Here is a 23,485-nt window from a genome sequence, read left to right as displayed (position 1 = left end):
TCCGTCCACCTCCCTTCCATGTTCTTCTCTCAATCCCTAAATAACCCCCTCGCAACAACGCTCATGCAAAATAAACACTACCCTCCCAGGCACACGGAGCAAGCTGTGCTCGCCGTGGCCAGCGAAGAGCGTTTAAACGCGTGTCCAGATCAATGCAGGGGAGATGAAAACTGACAAGAGAGTCAGCCCACGTCCAAGCGTGTTTCCTTTCTTCTCGGTCTCTCTCATCTACCTCGGTCCTGTCACCTACTCTGCAATACCCCCTCCCCCTGGACCCGCAAGCCCACCCCGGTGCCAACCCAGACCGACCAGTGCCACCCGTCGCCAACCTGCTGTCTTTCCCAATAAACCAGCTCAGATTTTCCAGTCATTTTATGTCCCTGTTGACCAGCACGGGACAGGCACCTCATTAAACACACACATATCAGCTAATGGCCGAGTAAACAGCCTAGATCTGTTGATGACTTCAACAACGCTGGGCACAATTGAAAAACATAAACGCGACATGAGAGTTAAGACTTGAAGTTGGTTTTCACAGCTTGATTTCGATCTAAAAACCTTTTCCTAGAGAGAGTTTAAATGATTATGTTTGCTGATAACGTTTGGTAAAAATGTATTGTTTGACGTTACACATGTCAGTTGGCAAAAGCTGGCAAAGCAAATACTATAGATTTATTTCTTTAGAAAAAGAAACGCATTTTAATATTATTTTGATTCATTATTATGTTAATTGTGATTATTTTATTATTTCACCTACTACATTGTTACTTCAGTCTCAGGGGGTACAATTAAAAGCAACAGACTTTCTTTCTCCGTGTGAGAAATGCCTCTAAAGTGACACTGAAAGTGTATGGAGGCAGTCTTAAAGGATTCGGTGAGCTGCCTCTAAACCCCCCCACCAGTCGCTTCAACACTTCCTCTAAATGGCAGTTATGAAAGTCAAACAGGGACGAGTGTGGTTGCAGGGCAAGTATCTAAGAAAGAGATGCTGCAAGACGGATGAAGAGAGAGAGAGAGAGTGAGATGTTTTCTCCCAGAGGTATCAAGAGCTGTGAAACGGCACGTCAACATCCCTGCAAGCTGTCTCACTTAACAGGCAGAATGCAAAATTATCCTCTGAAGAGAAAGTGTAGAAACACTGCCTCAGCAGTGCCCGCTTACTGTAAGCTGAATATACAGTCATGACATTTCCGGCATTACTGGCATGACAAATAATTGTGTCTTTGTGATGGCAGAGCACAAAATAAAACTTTTTACAGTTATTGGAAAGGAAAGAATATAATAACTGTAAATAGTTGGAATAAATAAAATATTTTAGATCATCTTGTATGTTAGAATAGAAATAAGTCGAAACTACAGAAACAGATCTCAGAAACTGACTTTAATGTTACTTTGGTCTAATGTGTGTGTGTATGTGCTTTGTGTGTTATCTAGCTGTCCAAAGAGAGCGAGCGTCTGCAGGCTATGATGGCCCACCTGCACATGCGTCCATCAGAGCCAAAGCCTTTCCACCAACCTGTAAGTTTATAAACGTTAACCTAACCTTTTAACCGTTTGAGTTTTCACCTCTTGCATTGCTATTCAAAAAACATCAGTTCAGTGTACAGTGTGATCATAACGTGAGTAAAGGACTGAATAGCACACTCTATTGGAGCCTGAAGGAATCGCTCCCTGTGCGTATGGAAGTGTGTGTTCTTGGATCGTGTTCCTGGAGAGCAACCAAACACTTTAGTCTCTTTGCAACCAGCTACCTGTCAGTGAGACTTATCCTGATCCTTAATCTTCACTAAAGTAATGAATCATTTATTCAAACATGCTTTTAAAACACCTTCAACTGAAGTATAACGCTGAGAATAGACTCTTAAAAACACAAATCGAGTCCTCTTTGTAATTACCGCAGCCGGCTTGTTTTACTACCAGCTTTAGAAGAGATTAAGAGCGCTTGTGCGCACAAGCATAAGTGCATCTGAATGCGCTCGCCTTCATATCATTGTACAAATGACGGGACGCGTTCAGAGAAGGAAACCCTATTCCATATCCTTCCAGACGTCAGAATGCTTTTCCCCTCGAGCTACCAGCCGCCTGTGCAATTATTAGGAATGTAATGAATATTTCATGCTGAGATTGATGAGTCGTCTTATTAAAATACGAAGATGTTGAAATTAATTGTCAATTAGAAGCGGAGTGTCTTAATTCGAGGGGATATAAATTAAGGCGGGGGGTGAAAGTAGGACGCGTCTCCTGTTTGGAGACAAATTCTCCGGATCAGCTGCTATTAGACAGTAATGGGAAACAGGACGGAGGCCGAGCGACCCAGCCAAAACAGAGAGAGACAGAACGACAAAATGATAATTGTGAGTGTGATCAAGAGAAAGCATTAGCATTAAGTGGTACGGGTTAGCATTGGGGCGGAGCTTAGCGAAAGCTCAAACCATTGTGTGGCATTGACCGCTATTAAGATCGTTGGGTGTTTGGCACAGCAAACTGGCACGGCTCCAGCGTTAATTAAGTACCTGTTAAACCATTTTGCTCCCCTAATTACTGGAGATGGGCCAGGTTGGCTCCTGTGGCACTCAGAATAAAGACAAAAGGGGCCGGCGCCGTTTAATTCGCCATATTAGCTTCAACCCTGCTACGCCCACCCTTTCTTTCTCCCGCTCGCACGTGCTCGTGATGGTTTTAATTAGAACAAAACAAGCAGCCCCGAAAAAGACTCCCAGAGCGATGGAGAAAGCCGTTTTCTAACGCTCCGTGCCCACCGAAGCTAATTGGGCAGAGCAGGTCCACAAAGAGGGTGGGTAACCACAACCGATATTTGTTGCCAGATTGTGTTTTTCCCCCCTCTTACCATCTATCATTTTGTTGCGCTGCTCATGAAAGGGCTTTAATTGTAGACGGCTTGCCACAGAGGAGCTTGACAAATAAGATTGTTTGAATTTCAGCGGCATCAACTCATAATAGAGTCGCTGTGCCAGCAGCTTTTGGCATGGATGTGCCGGCATGCATCACAGGATGTGTTCCTCACAGCGGGAGACCAATGACAATTTGACAATGATTATATTTCCTGGCGTGTAATTGCAATGAAAATGATGGGAATACAAATCAAGGCTACACAGATATTTGAGTAGTTGCTTTAATTGTTTACTGTATTGACGTCGGATCTGCAACAGGCTGCCATACGTTCTACATTTAAATGGTGAAATCCAAATGTTTGTTGCGATTGAAGTTTCATTCTTTTAATTTTGTCTCATTCAGTTGAACCTGGCCTCTAGCATGTCGATGTCCAAAAGAGAAAGTGAGGGGTTTCCTGAGGGCTTGCCTCACCCGCCCACCTCCGCTGCCACCCCCATCACCCCCATGAGGCAGGGCCCCTCCGTCATCAGCTCCTCCAGCCTGCATGGAGTCGGACCCATGCGTCGCCGCAACTCCGACAAGTTCTGCACCCCCATTGCATCAGGTCAGTGTTCCCCCTGAACACTTTTACATGTCTGCACTTGGCGGACGCTACACTGTACATCAATTTCTACACCATAGTGCACTATAATAATACGCTCGTCTCTGCCCGTTACAGAACTCGCACAGAATTGTGAATTCTACAAAAACGCTGATGTCCGGCCTCCATTCACCTATGCTTCCCTCATACGACACGTGAGTCTACCTGTGTGTGTGTGTGTGTGATGTACAGATGCGGGCCGTGTTTTTAGCACTCCAGTGCACTAGAGCCGAGTTCAAAGGTGTCTGATGGTAACTGAGGATTTATGTGCATCTCATAGCTCAATGTCAGTCATGCCGAAACGTTCGGCACTATCCATAATGCATGGCTTGGCCGTCTGGAAACGGTCCATCAGCTAATGTTGTGCTAATAACAGCCATTTGATTCGCCTCTTGACACTCGCTCACACTCTTTCTTCTGCTTTCTTCACTTTATTCTCCAGGCCATTCTGGAAGCCCCTGACCGACAGCTGACTCTGAACGAGATCTACAACTGGTTTACACGAATGTTCGCCTATTTCAGGAGAAACACAGCAACGTGGAAGGTAACGTCCCGTCGCATTCATTGACATTTGCTTTGTACATGGCACCTTTTTGGAGACTGATGATCTAGAATCACAGTTTGTGCATCAATTTATTGGCAATTTTTTTCTATGTTTATGTCCACTAGTTCCATGTCAAGTCAATATGGCTGAAAAGTGAGATTTTTTTCACAACAAAAAATTGCCTAATGACAACATGCTGTGCTGTTAGAAAGTGTGCGTGATAAAACTCTTGCAGAGAAGTTGCATTGTTAAGCAGTCTGCAGCGGTCACTGTGTACCCAGCATTATATAATATTGTTTAGAAGAGCTTACACTTGCCTCCTGGCAATGATGCTGGAGGGCTCCTTTTTTATCCGAGATAAAAACAGAACAACAGACCCGGCCCATTGTTCAGCGCTTCCCAAACAACAATAAATCCTGCCGGTGTGCCAAGGGGTACAACGGGTACAAGAGAGATACGGCTTTCTGTGGAGCTCCAGTTACAGTGAGGTTATAAACTATGCCTGACTTTATCCAGACAGGCGAGTTACAACCCGGCCGTTGCCAGATCTGTTTTTTATTTTCGGTACAAACTGTTCCCTATTTTTTTTTGTGTCCTGATGGACATTGTCATCGTTGTAATTGTGTGAGCACATTGTTGTGTTGTGAGAGCATTCAAATGTGGTGGCTTTTGGTTGACTCTTGATTGTTCGATGGAAATGACGGAAGCGGTGTTAACCCTCAGAGCTTCTTGGGTCAAGCCTTTTAACTTTAAGCTTTTGCATAGTTTAATTTAAAATATATTCAATATTATTTACCTCTATTAATAATATTAATAGTGGCCATTACAACAATTCACTTTAATGATGTAATCAGTATCTAGAATCTGCTGTTACTCCTGATTGGAAATGTTGGAATTCCAAGACATCCCGGCCGCCCTTGCAAAGCCCATTTGTGCTGTGTGTGAATTTATACAACCTCACACACAATTGCTCTGTAATGCTGTGTTATCAGTCCCTGGGCACGTAGCATAGTAATGCAGTGACTCTTATCAGCCTGTTTAATTTGGACTGGTTGATCAACGTGCGCCCCGCTGGTCCAGAGCCAGATCTATATCAGCTTTGCATCTCCTGTCCACCTCCAGCATGTCTCGATCCACCAGTCTTCCGCAGGAGGCCAGCTCTCCCCCTGGGCAAAGTAGCTGGCTTTCCCAACCCCTGTGAAACAGCTGCTGTTATTTCTGTGTGGAAACTCAACCTTTGATGTCCAAACGGATGCTTTAATTCATGCCGCTCAGAAGCGATGAAAGACTTCAACTTGTGTACACCTGTTGCGCGTACATACTATATTTTAATTCCTGTCAAATACATATTACAAAACCGGCTGTTTTTCTTTTTAATGAATTTTAGCACAAAATATATTTTATACTAACCACCTGTGATCTTAAATCCAATACAGTGCATCTATTGATTAAAATTCTGTCAAGTTGTATCAAATCTGTATACATTTCTTTGTTCTGATGAACACAGAGAAATATATTTGGAAGAAGTCTTGTAACCATACAGTTCTTGTCAAAGAACAGAGAAATTCATACAGATCTCGAGGGTGAGTAAATGATCAAAGATTTTTTTGTAACAATTAAAGTTAAAATAAGTTTGTCTTTCGCAAACACGCTTGCTTTCAATGCACATCAGTCTCATCATACGTTCTCATTTACGACGTAAATAGAGACGTTTTTGTTCCCCACAAAAAAATGTGCCGGGTTCAATTAATGTTTTGTTGTTACCACACACAATTGTATATAACATTTTATGAAATAAATGTTTGTTGGGATTTTCTTAATGGTGGCTATTGATTGAATGAACAAAGGGAACATCATAAGCATTTATCAGCATTTAAACTTTTTCTCTAAACTTTCCTTAATGATTTTTGTCACCCATCACCCTATTCTTTCTGTCCGGAGTAGAAACCACATCCTTATGGTGAGGTGCCATGTCGAGCGGTCATTAAAGGCTCGGGTCAACCATGTAACCTTCCTTTTACCGGCCCATCTCCCCATCACCCTGCTCGGCCATTAGCCTAGCCCTCAGAAAGTTGTGCTAAAACATGCACCTCCTGTCCTCTCCTTCCCCGCTGAACCAGTAGCTTGACAAGTCACCGTCAGGCCAGGGAGGGAATGGACGCCAGGTAGGGTCGCTGGCTTCCTGTCAATCAGCCTCTTCATTAACCATTCCCGTGGCCTACAGCCTTCAGCCCGGACTGCCCCACATTCAGCCAACACTGGCCCAGGGCTCATTTGTGTGTCTGAGCCTCTGGAGGAGAAGACTGAGAGAGAGAGTGTGAAAGTGAAGACTGTGAGATAGAACAGCAGGCTAATAGCCTTGAACCGCAGTGGCACCCAGGAACAGTTAGTGAGCTTCAGTTCAGGGGAGACGCAAGTGGCAGGAATATCTTTAACAACTCATTTCGCTTTTATGAAATTTAACAATTAATGGATTCGTCTGCAGCTCCTTCTCCACCGGAGCCTGATCTATTTTTTCCCTTCCACCTTCTCTGGCCATCTCTCTTCTTTTTTAATAACTCCACATTCTCACTTGTCTTTCCCTCTTGCCAGTCATTTGGCCCCGGTATTAAATATAGAAATGGAGATGCATGTTCTCTGGCGCTCTTAATGGCCATCTATATTTCATGAAAAGTCAAGTCCAGAAAGCAGAGGAAGTCATTGATCAGTTCGAGGGTCGGCTCTTATTCGCGAGATGGACACTAGCCGGGAACGCAAATCACTTCCCATTTTTTCAAGTGTCTTCTTGCACACACTTTTACAGTTTTTTTCTCCTTAAGAGATGTTACGATGTGTAGCATCTGTCAGCGTTTTGTGCAATCCGATAATTTCCCACTGCGCTTTTTGAAATTCGCTATTAGATAAATAAATGATTGTGTATTTAAAGTTGGAGATATTTGTATCTCACCCTGATTTTTTCTCTGGGCCGGGTTCTTGTATTACAAGAATAATAAAAGCTGATTTTTTGTTCTGGTGCTGTCTTCCTCAGCGGAGGATTCATTCTGGTTTATTCTGGTTTCGTTTCCCCGGAACATGGTACAGTAGATTTAGCTTTGTGTTTATTGCAAGCGGTGTAAGTCTAGTTCGTGTATTGAAAAAATCATCATCTTAATCTGAATTTTTGTTTTATGTTTTAGGTCAAACATTTTGTTTACATTTATGCTTTTGAGTATTATACAAAGCTATACATTTTCTCTACAAGTTTTTTCTTAGGGATTCGAACCCATGACCGCTGCGTCAATGCACAAGTTATGCTACAGAGATATCCATCAAGAAAGCAAAATAGTGCAACGTAGCAGTAGTTTCCAAACAATATGTCCTTCTTAAACCTGCTGTCTCCATATTTTGTGATTTTTGTTTAAAACAAATTTTAGTCACCTTTCATGTTTGTCACTAGGTTTTGCAAATATCTAACCCCAAAAAACGATTAAAAAGTGCTTGTCAACTTTGACAACACAGTATTTATTGATTTAAAAAGTACAGTGTTTTACTGCAACGATATATTGAACTAAGTTAAATTATTTTGACCACATGGGCAAAATCACCCCTTCCACCTGTCATACTGTAGAAATCACTTTCTTGATCCAGTCAGATCTTGAAGGCACTTTACACATTTTTCACATCATGTTCAATAATCACATGACGGAGTAAAAAGAGATTGTGAATGCCATTTCATGTTTAAACTGTACAGTAGGCTACATACATCCGCTTCAGCTGCTCATTTCTCAGCATATTAATATGCAGACAGAAAGAGGGATAGCTTGGGCTGATGAGACTGTAAAATGGTGGCGGGCGGTGTCATCTCTCTCTGTGTGGACGACGCCACCGAAGGATCCGCGACCCGTCTGACACGCACATCACGCGTGCCATCTTTCTAATATCGCAACCTTCTCTAGAGCACCCGCTCCTCCAGTCACACAAGCATGCACACATCTAGGAAGGCATTTTGTTTATGTCTACCAAGGCTGACCTCCTTTAAATTGCTGCTAATGTTTTAACTGGGAGAATTAGTCTTTCATCACGGATGGGAATGCAAATAAAATCGGTGAGGTGGCAGGCTGAAATTGGGGTCATACTCATTTGCAAAACTAAGCATCATCGCTCCTGCAAGGGGAAATTTATTCAAAGGAGGGAGGCCTCGCCTGATTATGGCACTTGTAATTATGGTTAGGAGTGATTCTAGAATCAGCAGTCCCTCCCTCATGGATTGGGAAAAAAAGAGCGCGTCTGAAAAAATACACAGGATTTAATTATACACGAATTAAAATTGGTAATGAAATTGGGCATGAACAAACTACAAATAGCAGATGAAAAGGAAGGGGCCTCCCTTGGGGGTGTTATTCTAGATAGTGGCTGATTAGTAAAATTTAAAATAAAAAGCAAGGGGTGGGTTCGCCGGTTGTGGCGTCGTGGGGGAGGGGGTGTCGTAAGGCGCATCGTTTTATTTTTCACGTTCAAAGATTTTTTTTAAACACCCACTGTTATGATGGTGTGGCACCACATTGTCACTTCTCCTCGGTAGAATGTGCACTTAATTGCTTGTGTGTGCGTGAGATGGTGCGTGCGTGTGGGGGGGGGTTGGCGAGTTTTAGATGGAGAGATATACGCTCGGTCGACGCGTCCCTATCTGAGCCGTACGATCTTTTGTGCTCATCATCATGTGCGCTGTTTTAATTAGAAAGCAGGTATAAGATTTATGCCGTTATTAAAGGCTGTTTATATCTGGCTTTGCTATAATTGCATTTGCAGTGATGACAGCAAACGGGTCCCGATTCTGCTGGAGATAAAGCACGGCGACAGGCCTGAACTGACTTCATCTTTTGCTCTCTGTCTCTTCTTCACCCAGAATGCTGTGCGCCATAACCTGAGTCTGCACAAGTGCTTTGTGCGAGTGGAGAACGTCAAAGGTGCTGTCTGGACCGTCGACGAAGTGGAATACCAAAAGAGGAGACCACCAAAGATGACCGGGTAGGTAGAATCGTGCGGTGGCTCGCCTGACCTTTCCGCCCCTTAAGTAACGAAAAATTTTATGACTTTCTTCAGTTCTTTTGACTTTCTCCCATTGATAAAAAATAAAAAAATGAAATGGTGATGGCCGTGTTCTGCATACAATTAAAGAGAATGTGGACGGGTCAAGTCATATTAAAAAAATTACTAGAAACATCATAAAAGCACCACAAAACTAGTCCACATGATAGTTTTGTGTGAGCAACAGACCAACATTTGTATTCAAGAATCCCTGCATGACCTTCTGATCTTTCTCAAAACATATTTAACTGCCCAAATTCATAATAACCTGTGTAACATCGGATTAAAAAGGTGCTCTTCAATCCAAGGACTATTTATTCAGTCAAAATTCCCAAAACAGGCCGTATTCCTTCAGCTAAACCGTAAGCTGTAGGCCTGGTCTGTAAGTGGGACTATAATAGTTATTGGCATGTATGATTACCCTAATGGGCTTCCCATCATTACCTTATTACTGACTCTCCAGTCAAACGCACAAAGGTCTCTTTTGTACCTCCTCTGGTTGTATTTGGCGGTCCATTTGTATGTGTGGGTTTGTGTGTTTTTTTCCTCGGTGTCTACACTGTTTAGGATACATTGTGAGCAGATGCACAGCAGAAAAGCGTGCCTGCTTGCATTTGTACAAACAGATGTTAGGTGCCGTCTTAAGCTTTGCCAGAGAGACGACGGCAAATTACCCTGCACTACAGATCCCATGTAGCACAAAAAACGAGAAAAAAACAGTAGCACGTGTACATTTTGCCCAATAGGCAGTGTCAGAATGCGTTTGTTATTCTCGGTTGTTTGTATATTTCTGTGCTTTGTTTAACACACACTTAAGATATGTAGTTTGACATGCACTTATTTGACCTCTGTTTTTCTCTCCTCTTTTTAGAAGTCCCACACTCGTGAAGAACATGATCTCTGGGCTGGGATTCGGCTCCCTGAATGCCAGTTATCAGGTAAGTTTGTGTGTTTTCCGTTCATTATAATAACACACCTACCTGTTGGGGTGTCACAATGTACGGGTGTAATAATTGTGACAATAAATACCATGATTATCAATATTTTTATCTTATTGATATTATTATACTGCAAGTATTTAAGAACCCATTAAACATTTGCCTCTAAGAGCCAAAATAGATACAAACTTTCTCTCCATACATTTGAAGTGTGATTTACTGGGCTATTTTTTATATTTTAATACACAAAATATATATTCTTTAAATTGTTTAATTGATTATAAAATAACAAAAATAAAGTTGTCGTTTCAAAAATCAGAATTTCATCAAAATCTAAAAAAAACAGCATAGAGATTTTTTTTGAGCTCTTCCTTTTCAATGCAACTGGTCGTATCCATCAAACCCATTTATACACTAAATACAGCTTTAGTAGTGAATCTGTCTAAATCTGAATGATAGAAATGATCACAAACGACTAAAAAAGGTCACAGAAAGGTCATGGAAAATTCCAAGTGGTGGGTATTGTGCCCGGTGCAGGCCGGTTCAAGCACAAGGGCACTGATGACAATTTCCTCTCCTAATTATCTTCTTCTCCCAAACCTCCTCGCGTCTCCTCCCTCCAGGTGCACATGCTCCCAGTCAGCCATATGTGATTTATAGCGTCAAATATTTGTCAATGAAGGTCACAGCATAAAATTAGTGTCTGTCCTAGAAAATCCATCTGAATGCCACGATATCACCACGACTCGGATCTGAGATTTGAGATCTGTGCGGGGCCCGTCTAGCTCTGTGTGTGTGTGTTTTTCCCAAGAACGCTGCGTGATGAGACAGAGATGGATCTAGGAGGGTTAGCCTTTGTGCTTGCGTTGTGGTCTGGGTGTGTGAGGCACTCTCTGTCTGTCAGGTCTGTGCTCATCCGTCTCTTGACAGGACAAGCAGTTTCAGTGGCTGACAAACAAACAGCCTAGCTAATCACGGGCCAACACACACACACATGCACCTCCCTGGCCCAGTTTGTCCCGTTCTGACCCTGCAGGCCATCTCTATGGAAATGGAACTGCTCATGCTGAAAAGGCCACACATAAACTATAAACCTTTAACAAAAGAGCCGACACACAGACTAGCTCTCTGGTACACAACCACTCCCCAACACCACAGAAACTGTGGGATAATTATTTCAGGATTTTTATTAGGGACTTTTGGAAGAACTTTGCATCATTACATGGGAAAGCTGTTTTAATTGGATGTATTGTCTACCTAAAATCTACCTGCTTATCATTGCAGACAGACACGTGCCTTTTTAACACTTTTTAGAAGATTGGAAATTTTTGTTAATTTCAAGGAATGGTAGGAATAGGCTTTTTACCATCAGATAAATGTTGCCTGACCCCGATCAGCTTTCTCGTCACCACCCAGTCTCCACAGAATCCGAATGAATTTCCCTCAAACTCTCATTTCTTTTTCTCTCTCTTGCTGGCATAGTTTGGGCAGTCACGGCAGTTTAAATTGGCACTAGGACAGCTTAAATGTCTTAGTTCCACTCGTTCAGAAGTGACTGCTGGGAGATGCTAGAAACAGACTAGAACCGCTTTCCGTTCCACCATTCCACATACATTAAAATATCCAAATGAATATTTGTGAAGTTGATTTGTATTTACTCAAATTCATTTACAATTTCTTCTGACTTCTGTTCTTTTTAAGGGGGCAGCTTTAAAAAAAATTGTCGCAATTTATTAAGTCCGTACATATTTTATTTAAAATCATTTATTTACATTTACATGTCTTATTTATTTACATTTAGCAGACCCTAGTAGACCCTTTTATCCAAACTCCAAATCACCTTATAAACACAAAAAATGCAGTATACCAGTCTATGTTTAAGGTAATAATAAAAAAAAAATACAATTTTTTAAATATAACATTGTAAAAAAATCGTTAAAGAAATGTTATGGTGTAAATAAAAACGTATATTTAAAAATATTAAGAAATGTTTTAGAACATTTTATTAAAAACCATGCTGCCATTTAAACAAAACAGAGAAATACCAAACCAGAAATGTTACTATTATTATTTTTCAATTCATCATCTTAATAATTGTAATGCAAAATGTATAAGAATGAAAGATTTTGTAAAAAAATATATATAGCATGCTTAGAATTGCCTTTGATTATTCTGCGCATTATAGAGATGCTGTAGAGATATGTGCATGTGAGCATTACTGAGCACTGCATGATTGACAGGAATAGAAGTCCCAGTGTTTCTGTTCATCTCCGTGAGCAGAAGGGTCTGTTGTGTGGAAGTGAGGAGACCCCTAGTGGTGTAACAAACCAAACTGCATCTCTACTTCCTCTAAATCTCTTTAAGAGCACACAGAAAATAACATGTGCTGTAGTTTGTTACAACATTTGCTTTGAGTTGTCAGCGTTTTTTTGCACAATATGCAGCATTTAGGACAATTTTTTGTCTCTCACAAGTTTCCTTAGTCTTAATTTCATTGATTCGTGTCTTTTCAGGCTGCACTTGCGGAAAGCACTCTTGGTCTTCTGAACAGCCCCACCCTGATGAACAACAGCACAGGTGCGAGCCTCAACATGCTGCACGTCGGGCACGATGATGTCAGCAGCACTGTTGAACAGGTCAACAGTAACGGCAGCTGCAGCCCTGGACTCTCTCCACATCAGTACGGGTAAGAACAGTCAACCAACCTTATGAACATGGTCACTAGCAAATCAAATATAAATACTGTTTTTTCAGGGAACAATTAAATAATTTTTTTTAATAACATTTAGTAATAACATATCCAATTATTTAAATAATAGTAAATAATGTAAATAAACAATGTTGTGTTACCTAAAACGAACGATAGAGCTTTTCTAATCTTGCCATCTATGATTAACTATATTCAATATCATATGAACAGAAGTTTTGTATGACTGATATAAGTTCATTTCTTGATTTGTCTTGCAGACACCAGATCCATGTGAAGGAGGAGCCAGCTGAGATGGAGGAGGATAGCAGACCCATGTCCCTCATGGCATCTGTCACTCAAAACATGAGCATGCCCGGAGACGAGCGTGACATGGAGGAGGAGCTTCCCACAGAGGATCTGGAGTAAAAGCGATATGGTGGGGGCGGAGCTTACTTGCCTAGCCCCTCCCTCATATTCAAGGCGTTCAAGACCAAGTGAGAAGAAAAAGATACAAAACCAACTACAACTTCAAATACCAAAACAGGGTTAGACCTCTTCAGATCATAATCCAAAAATACACAACATGCTTTTTTCCAATTTTTATTTTTTTCGGTCAGTACCCTCAAAAAGACCCCTAGATGTCCAGAGCAAGATCTCAATCCATTTGAGACCTCCTGTGTTTTGAAACATGATGTGTTAGACTATCACAGAGCTACTGAGGGAAACCTGATACAAGGTACAACTTCAGTGTACTCACGTGAGGGTGTACAGTCATTTTTTTCTTTCCAGAAGTCACCTGAGGTTTCTCCGTTTTAAGTCTTTTTAGCTTTAATATCTGTGTTCTTTGGGCCTGAGAACACTGCTTTTTTATGGGATACATACATGGCGGTGATTTACCTCAGAAAGAAGTTCACACGTCTGCAAAAAGAGGGAAAAGATGACAAAGACATCTTTAGAATGACTTCTGCTTTCATCGAGATTTTTGTATTCATTCGTGGGGATGCTGCAAGACTCTGTAACTTTGCCGTCACACAGATAAAGTTCACAACTCCTGACAAAAGCAAAGCAGAGACTAAAACGCAACAAGTTGTAAGTTTGCCAACGGCATCCCTGACCAACTCTTTTTGCTATTTTTATCCCCCTTTACATGACTGGACTAGCAGCGGGAGGCGATCTGTCTTGGGGCAGTGTTATCCTCTCTGATCAGACAGTGACTGCACGCTCTCCTTATCTTTATTCGATGGTATCCGCAAGAACCCGCCAGAACGCGTTTTCTCTCCCGCTCTGTTTGTTTGTCAAACCTAAAGTAGAAAACATTGCTACCCCCAAAAAAAGGCATATTTCAGGAACTTTTGCTGTTGTTCTCCTGTGGTGCTGTTATGACAGCCAGACTGACCCGAAGTCTTGAGGAGGACCGGCTCAGAGACTTTATTGACTGTATTGTTGATTATGATATGTGTGCAGTAGCTTTCGATTTCTTCGGTTTTCTTTTTACTTTCATAGTCATTTATTTCTAAAGGATCAACATTTTTCATTGTGATGTTATTCAACTATTATATGTTTTCTGTTAATTATTTTTTCTTATCATTCCAAAAATGGGTTGTGTTCAGGAGAGAAGTTCCAAAAACTATTACCTGAAAAATACTCCAAATTTATCCTAGCGCTAGATCGCAGGTGACTGAGGATAGCACTTAATGTTAAGTGATAGATGCTGAAATAGCAAACGGAACCACAGATCTAACATAAAAAAATCCCAAGGTAACAAACCACTCAAACGTTCTAGAGAGAAGCTGAAACTAAAGAGATGAGGTGTCATACACATTGCAGGGCTCCCTGTAAGATCCTGGAAAAAACTTTACAGGTATATTTTTTTTTCTTTTCTTTTTTTTCTTTTAGTAATCTTTTTTTCAAAATTTGCGCCATTCACTTGTTCATTTCTGAATTTTCTGTAGAAGCCAATTGATATCAGCTGCGATACAAAATATTGCTTTAATGTAAAGAATAACATGGTCACAGAATACCTCAGAACACAGTGTTTGCCCCTTCATGCTGTTATTATACGGGGATTTGTACTGTGGCTAACCAACATGGCGACTCTCTCATTATCAGTTCAAAGTTCTATAGTAACTAGATATATAAAACTTATTTGCAATTCACTGTGTGAGTAGAAAGTGTCTAGCATGTGAGATTTTGCTTTCGCCGAACTTAAATAAATTCTCAGTAGTGTCATGCCAAATCCCGAATTTTAATTTAATATATGTTGCTTTTTTTAGTTTTTCCCCATTTTACTTTCGTTACAGGTAACCAAAGAGATATTTAGTAAACCAAAAACTCTTTTTATTTATCATTTCTTCCTAAAGAACTGGCCAAAAGTACACAAAAGCATCATTTAAGATTTTTTTGCTTTTCTGTTAAATCCTTTGTTTTTAATTTACACTACAGAGCATTCCAAAAACCAAAGTGTAAAATGCATGTTTTTTTAACGGAGAGAAGTTTCAATATATGTTAACCTGACGAGTTATTAACACTACATATGTTTAAAGGCCAAAAAAAAGGAAACAAAAAGCAAAAAAGCAGTATTATAAAGACTCTTGCGGTATTTTAGTTCATGTAAGAAGCACTTAGGATCTGAGAAAGCTCTCTACCCCACCTTGTGCTCAGGCAGTTGTAGTGTTGAGAATGCAGTCTTAGAGGGAGATTCGTCCTCTTGAGATGGCAAACAATTTTACATGCAAAAGGCACTTGAATAACAGTGATGAACTTCCACGTCACACTAGAAGCCAGCAGCAATTACTCAGCATTATGGTTAACTTGTTAACTTAAACAGAATGACTCTTACCAGTATTTTAAAATGAAAAAAGTTCAAAAATACCAAAAAAGCAGGCAAGCATTTCATTGAAACTGAGCGGGCATGTTTTCCTTTATTTAGACATTCAGTTTCCTGCTTGTCTTTTCTAGCTTTCCTACCCCGTTAAACAGTATTATTTACCATACAAGTGATGGAGAACAGATAGGAAGACTCACAGATTTTGGTCAAAACATTTTTCGTTAATATTGAGGTCACAGAACAGACATGTTCATTCCATACCCTCGAACCACCTTCAAAGAATTAAAACCAAAAATAACGCTACCTCCTCGTCAAAATGATTCACAAAATAGGCCAATGAACGCCACCTTAAGTCATACGAAAGGTGTAAATTCCTCTCAGTTTTTCACTCGTACACAAAAAGCACCAAAATAGGATTAACGTTGTGTAGCTGCGAGCTCAATTCTCCAAATTCATTGGAAACAAAAAATAATACACAATAAAAAAGATGACTACCTCTCCACCCCGTTCTGAAAAAGATGCTGAGTCCTGCTAAGTATGAAGCATTTAGTGGTCAACATATTTAAAAGGGTCTACTCCAAATCACATATTGCCCACTTTAAGTGATCTATTAGCATAGTGTCTATGTACAGGTCCTCTATGCGGAGGCTTAATTGTGTGTTCTAATTTCGCATGCATAATGAGAGGCCAGGCCAATGAGAGCCATTGAGCTGGCTGGTCATTAGAGCATACTCAATGGGCCAGTCAGTTGGCTGTCAGAAATGATGATAGGCAGAATGCATTAACGTAGGCCACTCTTACACAGAACCCGCTTCCCAATTAATGCAAAGTGTAGCTTTGTGACGGCAGGCGGAAATAGAGCGCGCACACACACGGGCATCCCTGAGAGATCATCACGCTCCTGGTAGCGGTTACTCTGGTAAAACGGGCTTTTATTTTTACCATCGACCACTCGAACAGTGAAAGCACTAAATGCCTGCGGAAACCAAAATATCCAAAGAGAAACATCGAGCTTGTGCTACAGTGACGACTGAGAATTGCAAAGAAATTGAAAAACTCTCACTAAAGAATTGCTGCATTCAATAAATGGACTACAATTGTGCTTTAAGGTACACCTGTAAACAGCGCTGTAGGTGTAGATTGAAACACGCCATCGTATTACCGATCGCCATGACTTCATTACTTTGACAAACATGTCGTAATGGTGTATTATTGTATATTACCGCTTTGGCTTATAGCTCTCAAGGGCATTCCCTCCTTTTTATTTTTTCGTTTCCTTTTTTATTTTTATTTTCAGCACCTGTTTAGCTATTGTAAAGTTTTGAGCTCAGAATTCCTATACTGTACTGCTTATGCTGAAGTGTATGTATTTATCATATTATGTGCTGCAAGTATCACGGTCGTTTTTTTGTTTTGTTTCGTTTTTCTTGGCTTAGGCTCGGTTTTCCCAGTTTATTTGTCACGAAACGTCTGGGACGATGATTTTTTTAGTTTGTGTATTATCTCTCGAAAAAAGAAAAGATTAAAGTTAGATAAGTGGTTTAGGTAACGCACCTGTTTGTATATTTATCTTAGCTAGGACTATTTTGATACCTTTTTGTCTCTGTAGTGCATTTATGCATTTTTAAGGAAAAAATGAGAGAAAACTAACTAAAAAGTTGAACTCGTTGTGTAATGATACCTCAGAAGGACTTTTCTCAAAAGACAGGACCAAAATTTCAGTGAAAGAGAAAAAAATTGAAGAAAAATATGTAGCCCTCTCTTGCTTATAAGAAAGAGCGACTCTAAGGTGTTTTTTTTTGTTGTTGGTCTTTTTCGGTGCCAATATGTGTACAGACTCCCTTTAAGTCAAGTCATTCCTTTATTTACTATTGGCACTCAAAGCTGTCTCTCGTAAGGCAATAGGGCTCTTGGTTTGTATAGCACCTTTTTCAATTCCATCCTCACATCACCAAAAATGGGACCAGGTTTCACCGACAGACTTTAGTTGAACCATTTTCTCTAGAAAACATTCATAAAGGCAATTTTCTACCACTGTGCAATTGAACATTTCTGGTATTACAACACAAATTGCTGTGAAGGTGGTGAGACGTTTCCACAGTAGCATACCAAATAAGATTTTGAAAATGCTTTCAGCCACCAAAGGGGTTGCGGGTAGACATCTGTATTCCAAATTGATAAAGTCTGCCACAACTGTAACCAAACAAATGTGTGATGGAGCAGAATTTTACGTCTCACTATCCTTCACAGCGGCAGCAGTTATTCGCACTATAAACCTTAGCACCGCCCTCATGCTCGAGGTTCGAGGTCTTCGATAGGCTCAGAGCTCCATTGCCTGGTGATTAATAGCTTTGAGCTGCCATTCTCCTGGAAAAAAGACCCCCGCTGGGGAGCTTTGCCTGATGGGATTAACTTCTTCAGCCAATCAAATGGAACTACCACTTCGACTCTCCTCTCATTGTATTTTTACGAATGTGTGTACATTTTCAGCAGTGACTTTTATGTACTTAGTTTTTTTTTTAATTGTTACATTTACTTCTTTTTGTTTTTTTACGTTCGTTTTGCTTTTCCAGATGAGACTTGTGGGGTAAAGATTAGGTGGTGGCTTTGAATGGTATAGAAAATTAAAAAAGGCAACTAGCCATCCACCTTCCTTGTTCTAACCCCGGTGACCATGTTTATGCGAGTCACTGCCGTTTTTCCTTCATGCTGTATAAAAAAACACATATATCTGTGTATTTGTAACCTGAATCTTCTTGTGTCTGTCCATGCAGACAATAAAAAAACTGTACAGTAGGTCTAGTTGCATGTAATCTGTACTAATTATTGACAATGGCATTATAAAATGCAATAAAAATACTTATTACACTGTCTAATGCTGTGCATTGTTTGTGATTTCATGTTTTGTTTGTTTGTTTGTTTGATTAAAGGAAAGCCTCATCCCTAAAGTTTAGCTGCTGAATAAATGCATCTGTTATTCCTTTTTATTCACTTGAAAATAGTTATACAGCTTTGTCAGCAATGCATGTAATTATAAAATAAAGCAATAGTGAAACCTGCCAAGTCAGACACATATCGGTCTCCGTGGTGACAGTCTGTTATAGATTGAAGTTGGTACATGCAGCTTCTCTGTACAAAAGAACTCCATTGTGTGCAAGTGCAGAAAATGTGCTCTCAATTAGGAGCAAAGGGAGGAGTCTTCACACAGAAAAACTGCAGCATGTGCATAACACATACTGTGGCCACATTGTGAAATGGATGATTGAAACTGAAGACAGGGGCCTCAGCTTCAAGAACTTTGCTGGTGGTGGGGTGTCTATGGGGCACTTGCCATGTTAAAAGTTCTGAACTTTATGCACTATGAATAGGTCCATTTGATGTTTGTTTATTTTGACATGTGGGAAAATGGATATGGCAGAGCAGAGAAAAGGCTATAAATCTAGGTAGTTGGGTCTCTAAATGATGGCCATTAGATGAATCGATAGTAAAGAATATCAGTGATGTTTAGTTCTTTATTACGAAATGCTCCGAATTCTGTGGTTTTGAATGATTAATTTAACCCGCTTTAAAATGATTTTGTATTACTTACAAAATAGTCATTTTACTTTTGTAAGTGTCAACAAGCACATTTTCCTGGTTATATTTAAAAAAAATCTGCTACACACTTTTATAGGAATACATTTATGATAATTATTTAAACACAATGGGCATTTATTTTAAGTAACAGAGTTCAAAAGTTACTGTGTAACCTGAACGTCCCATCTGAACCGCTGGAATTGTGACCTCATCAAAAGAGGTTAATTGGTGCCAGCTGTTCAAATCAATGCAGGTATGTGTTTGACCTGCCCTGCCATATATTTACTAAACCATTATTTTCATTACTTGCTAATGACAACCCAATTCTGTTCAGGTGCAGCCTGTTCATAAGTGATTTTGTTATGTAGTTAAAAATGTGGAAGCACTGTCACTCTGAAATATGCCAGGAAATGATCTCACTCAACTATCAAATAAAACTGTCATCAATAACACGAATGCATGTCTCAAGATTTCAAATGATGTGTTTTTCAATATTGGTGTCATTTTATGATTTGTGTTGTTGCGGTCATCTAGCTCTGTTATGCGGTCACGAACTGGTGTTGTAGGAGCTATAAATCAGGTTCATTCTAGTAAGTCACTGCTGTCCTTCTGAAACCTCATATCTCCATATTTTGTGATTTTTTTTATTATTTGCTTTAAATTATTATTATTAGTCACCCTTTATGTTCGTCACTAGGTTTTGCAAATGTCTAGCCAGTATGATGTATTAAAAAGTGCTCGTCAACTTTGAAAACACATTATGAAATCATTTAAAAGTTCAATTTTCTGAAAAACTGCAAATCTGAGGTTTCAGAAGGACAGAGACAAATTCACTTTTAAAGCACAGAGAAAGATAAACATGAACTATTTGACTGCCTTGTTGCTGTGCTGCATGCTCTGTCCACCAGGAGGGGTAAATAAACCAGACAAAAACAGAACAGGACGGCGTGAAAAAAAATGAAAAAGAAAAACAGTTTAAAACCCAGTCAGAGAGGCCTTTCAGACCTCTGAGAAAATCTCTCATTGACATACAGTCAGGGTGGAGAATGTTATTCCAACCTATTTAGACCAGGATAAGGTTCTCTGCTTTTTTCTACTATCCCGCTGCTCCAGTTGAAATATGTCCTGAAAGCTTATCTTCAAAACTCTCGAGCCTCTGCTCTGCAGAGGTGTTGCCGCAATATTGGGCGAAAAGATGGAAAATGTGGTTGATTTTGGATCGTTTGATTTCAAGGCGATTAAAATAGTTTGAGTTTTTCTCCTCCACAGATGCAGGAATTTGACACAGACTGTTGGATTTGGTGTTTTGGAAAAGTACAAGAGCAGTAAACTCAGGTGAGCTCGGGTCCTGCAGGCTGCAACCAAATACGAATAGTTATTCTTTGTGAGGTCTCTGGCAACAGCTTGACCGTTTCATTAATTTAATATGTTACTGATCTGCCAATATTTAAAGTAAGTCTCAGTAAGAGCAAACACTGCGGGCCTGCAAGACAGAAGTCTGAAATAATATTGTTTGCATAGTGCTTCCAACTACTGATGGTCCTTTCAAAACACAGCACATAATTGTATCCTCCTAGATAAATTTATAACATGCTCGCATACACACCCATTTAAGTGTGTTGTGCGGCCTCCAAACCCTTCATAATGAGACTAATTAAGACGGCTCTGACAGAATACCTCAAACTAGACCACATGCTTATAGAAGGCCTGAACAGGAGAACAAAAGCATCTTTGTGAGTTATTAAAACCACATTTTCATCCCTCTTTCCTTCCCTGGCCTTGCCAAACTGTTCAAATCTACTAAAAACAATCAGTGTCAAACGTTTAAAATAACATACAGGAGAAAAACTGCTGGCCGTGAGTGATGTATCGCTGTTCTGGTCAACAGTAGACTACTTACATTAATGAAAAAAAACAATTATTTTGTCAATGTGCTTATAATAACACAATGTTATTTCTCCTGTCATTGTTGAACTTAGGCGAGCTTTTGATAACACAAAGTATTTTAATACCAAGCAAGGTATTATGGGAAGAGAGTTTTTAGTATCTCCAGTGGAAGGTTCCAGCACTCACAGGTGATAGATATTTACATTTACATCTAGGCATTTGGCAGACGTTTTTATCCAAATTGATTTATTTTGCTTTTATCCTATACATTTTACATAGGTATTTGCAATCCCCTGGGATGGAACCCACAACCTTGCGTTGTTATCGCAATGCTCTTACCACTGAGCTACAGGAAATGGTATGGTGAGTCTTCCTAAATGTCCTGCAGTAACCAGTTCCAATGGACTTTGTTGTTGTACATATAAGCACATTTCCGATCCACCTACTATTTTGCTCAGTCTGGTACATATGAGTTTATAAACCCTAGTAGGAAGGAAGCATAAAAACTGTCCTCGTGGAACCAGGTTGGAGTTTAAAGCCTGCAGGACCACAAGGATCTTGGGTCATTGAGCTGTTATTTTGTGCGCGTTGTTGTGTTCATAAGTAATGTGCTACTATTTGTGTATTCTGTTTTTAAATAGTAATGCTGTGCTGTTGTCACATGATGAGACGTGACGGATGTACGTAGGGGAGAGAAGAAAGTTAAGTAAAGAAAGTTACGGATTCACTACTCTCGTGTGGCCTGTATTATTCTTACGTTATCTTGATAACACCACACACGTGTCTTCAAATTTGTTGCTGGCTTACATTAATAAAATGTTTATAATATGTTAATTGATTCTAGTAATAATATTAGTTTAAACAAAATCACATTGGTATGTTTGATAACTCTCTAAAGCCCAAGTCACAAAGAATGGTTACACCAAACCAATGGGATACATCAAAGCAGCATTCCCTTATTCCCTACATGTGCAAAGCATTTACAAAAAAGGAGAATTCAGGAATAAAAACACATACTATAAATGAATAAAAGAGGAATGCATTTAATCGTTCTTGTTCCCTGCACAAAAGAAAGCAAATGTTATTGACATCGGGTTATGATTAGATTAGATTAGATTCAACTTTATTGTCATTACACATGTACAAGTACAGTGTAACGAAATGTAGTTTAGATCTAACCAGAAGTGCAATTAGCAAGTGCAGGATATACAATGTGAATAAATACATAATACAATATTAGGAAAATACTATACAATGGGCATGTACTATGAAAATATGACAGTCGGTATGTACTATGAACAATATAAACAGAAGGCTATATACTGTGAACATTAATGTACAGGTGGTTATGAACAGATAACAATTTAGACTATACAATAGTGCAAGTGACTTGACTGTGGATAAGTTACAGACATTAGCTATTAAAGTTACAGTGCAGTAGATGAGTTGATGCGGTTATTAAAGGTACGGTGCAGTACATGAGTTAATGCAGTTATTGAAGTTATAGTGCAATACATGAGTAGATGCAGTTATACATTTACAGTGCAGTAGATGAGTTAGTGCAGTTATTGAAGTTACAGTGCAGTAGATGCGTTAATGCAGTTATTGAAGTTACAGTGCAGTAGATGCGTTAATGCGGTTATTAAGGTTACAGTGCAGTAGATGAGTTAGTGCAGTTATTGAAGTTACAGTGCAGTAGATGCGTTAATGCGGTTATTAAGGTTACAGTGCAGTAGATGAGTTAATGCAGTTATTGAAGTTACAGTGCAGTAGATGAGTTAGTGCAGTTATTGAAGTTACAGTGCAGTAGATGAGTTAGTGCAGTTATTGAAGTTACAGTGCAGTACATGAGTTATTGAAGTTACAGTGCAGTAGATGAGTTAATGCAGTTATTGAAGTTACAGTGCAGTAGATGCGTTAATGCGGTTATTAAGGTTACAGTGCAGTAGATGCGTTTATGCGGTTATTAAGGTTACAGTGCAGTAGATGCGTTAATGCGGTTATTAAGGTTACAGTGCAGTAGATGAGTTAATGCAGTTATTGAAGTTATAGTGCAATAGATGAGTAGATGCAGTTAGTTATGCAATAGATGCATTATGTACGGCCTAACTGATTTAAAAGCTCCATCCATCTCTGTTGTGCATGTGATGCTTTTCTTTTCTGCCTGATCATGTCTACACTAGCTGCAGCAGGTTATTTTTTATGTGAAAATATTGACAATAAATATGACTTCTTGTTTACATGCAATGCCAACTTACAGGCCCTGTGAAGGTTAATTTCTCCGAATAACGTAAATTGTGCATTTTCAGCATCACTTTATTATGCTATTCTATATAACATATAGGTCTACGGGAGGTGCAAACATTGTGCAAACAATGGAGAACAAGGGTCATTTATAAAAAAAGTTATTATATTATATTATATTTTATATTGTATTATATTTTATTATTAAATTATATTATAT

The 23,485-nt window shown here is 39.6% G+C and overlaps 1 protein-coding gene across 2 annotated transcripts in view; it reads left to right on the top strand.

Moving 5' to 3' along the window:
• Positions 1-17,922, top strand: part of foxp4 (forkhead box P4) — a 109,370-nt gene extending 91,448 nt beyond the window's left edge. For both annotated transcript variants that reach the window (XM_056734329.1, XM_056734328.1), the window contains exons 11-18: positions 1,435-1,518; positions 3,256-3,457; positions 3,572-3,648; positions 3,936-4,037; positions 8,923-9,044; positions 9,976-10,042; positions 12,556-12,728; positions 13,010-17,922. In XM_056734329.1, the coding sequence (XP_056590307.1) occupies positions 1,435-1,518; positions 3,256-3,457; positions 3,572-3,648; positions 3,936-4,037; positions 8,923-9,044; positions 9,976-10,042; positions 12,556-12,728; positions 13,010-13,157 (975 nt within the window). In that variant the 3' untranslated portion in view covers positions 13,158-17,922. The remainder of the gene's footprint in view (positions 1-1,434; positions 1,519-3,255; positions 3,458-3,571; positions 3,649-3,935; positions 4,038-8,922; positions 9,045-9,975; positions 10,043-12,555; positions 12,729-13,009) is intronic.
• The last annotated feature ends 5,563 nt before the right edge of the window (positions 17,923-23,485 follow it).

This window comes from Triplophysa dalaica, chromosome 21, assembly GCF_015846415.1.
Source record: "Triplophysa dalaica isolate WHDGS20190420 chromosome 21, ASM1584641v1, whole genome shotgun sequence".
Lineage (NCBI taxonomy): Eukaryota > Metazoa > Chordata > Actinopteri > Cypriniformes > Nemacheilidae > Triplophysa > Triplophysa dalaica.
This window is presented reverse-complemented; position numbering and strand designations above follow the sequence as displayed.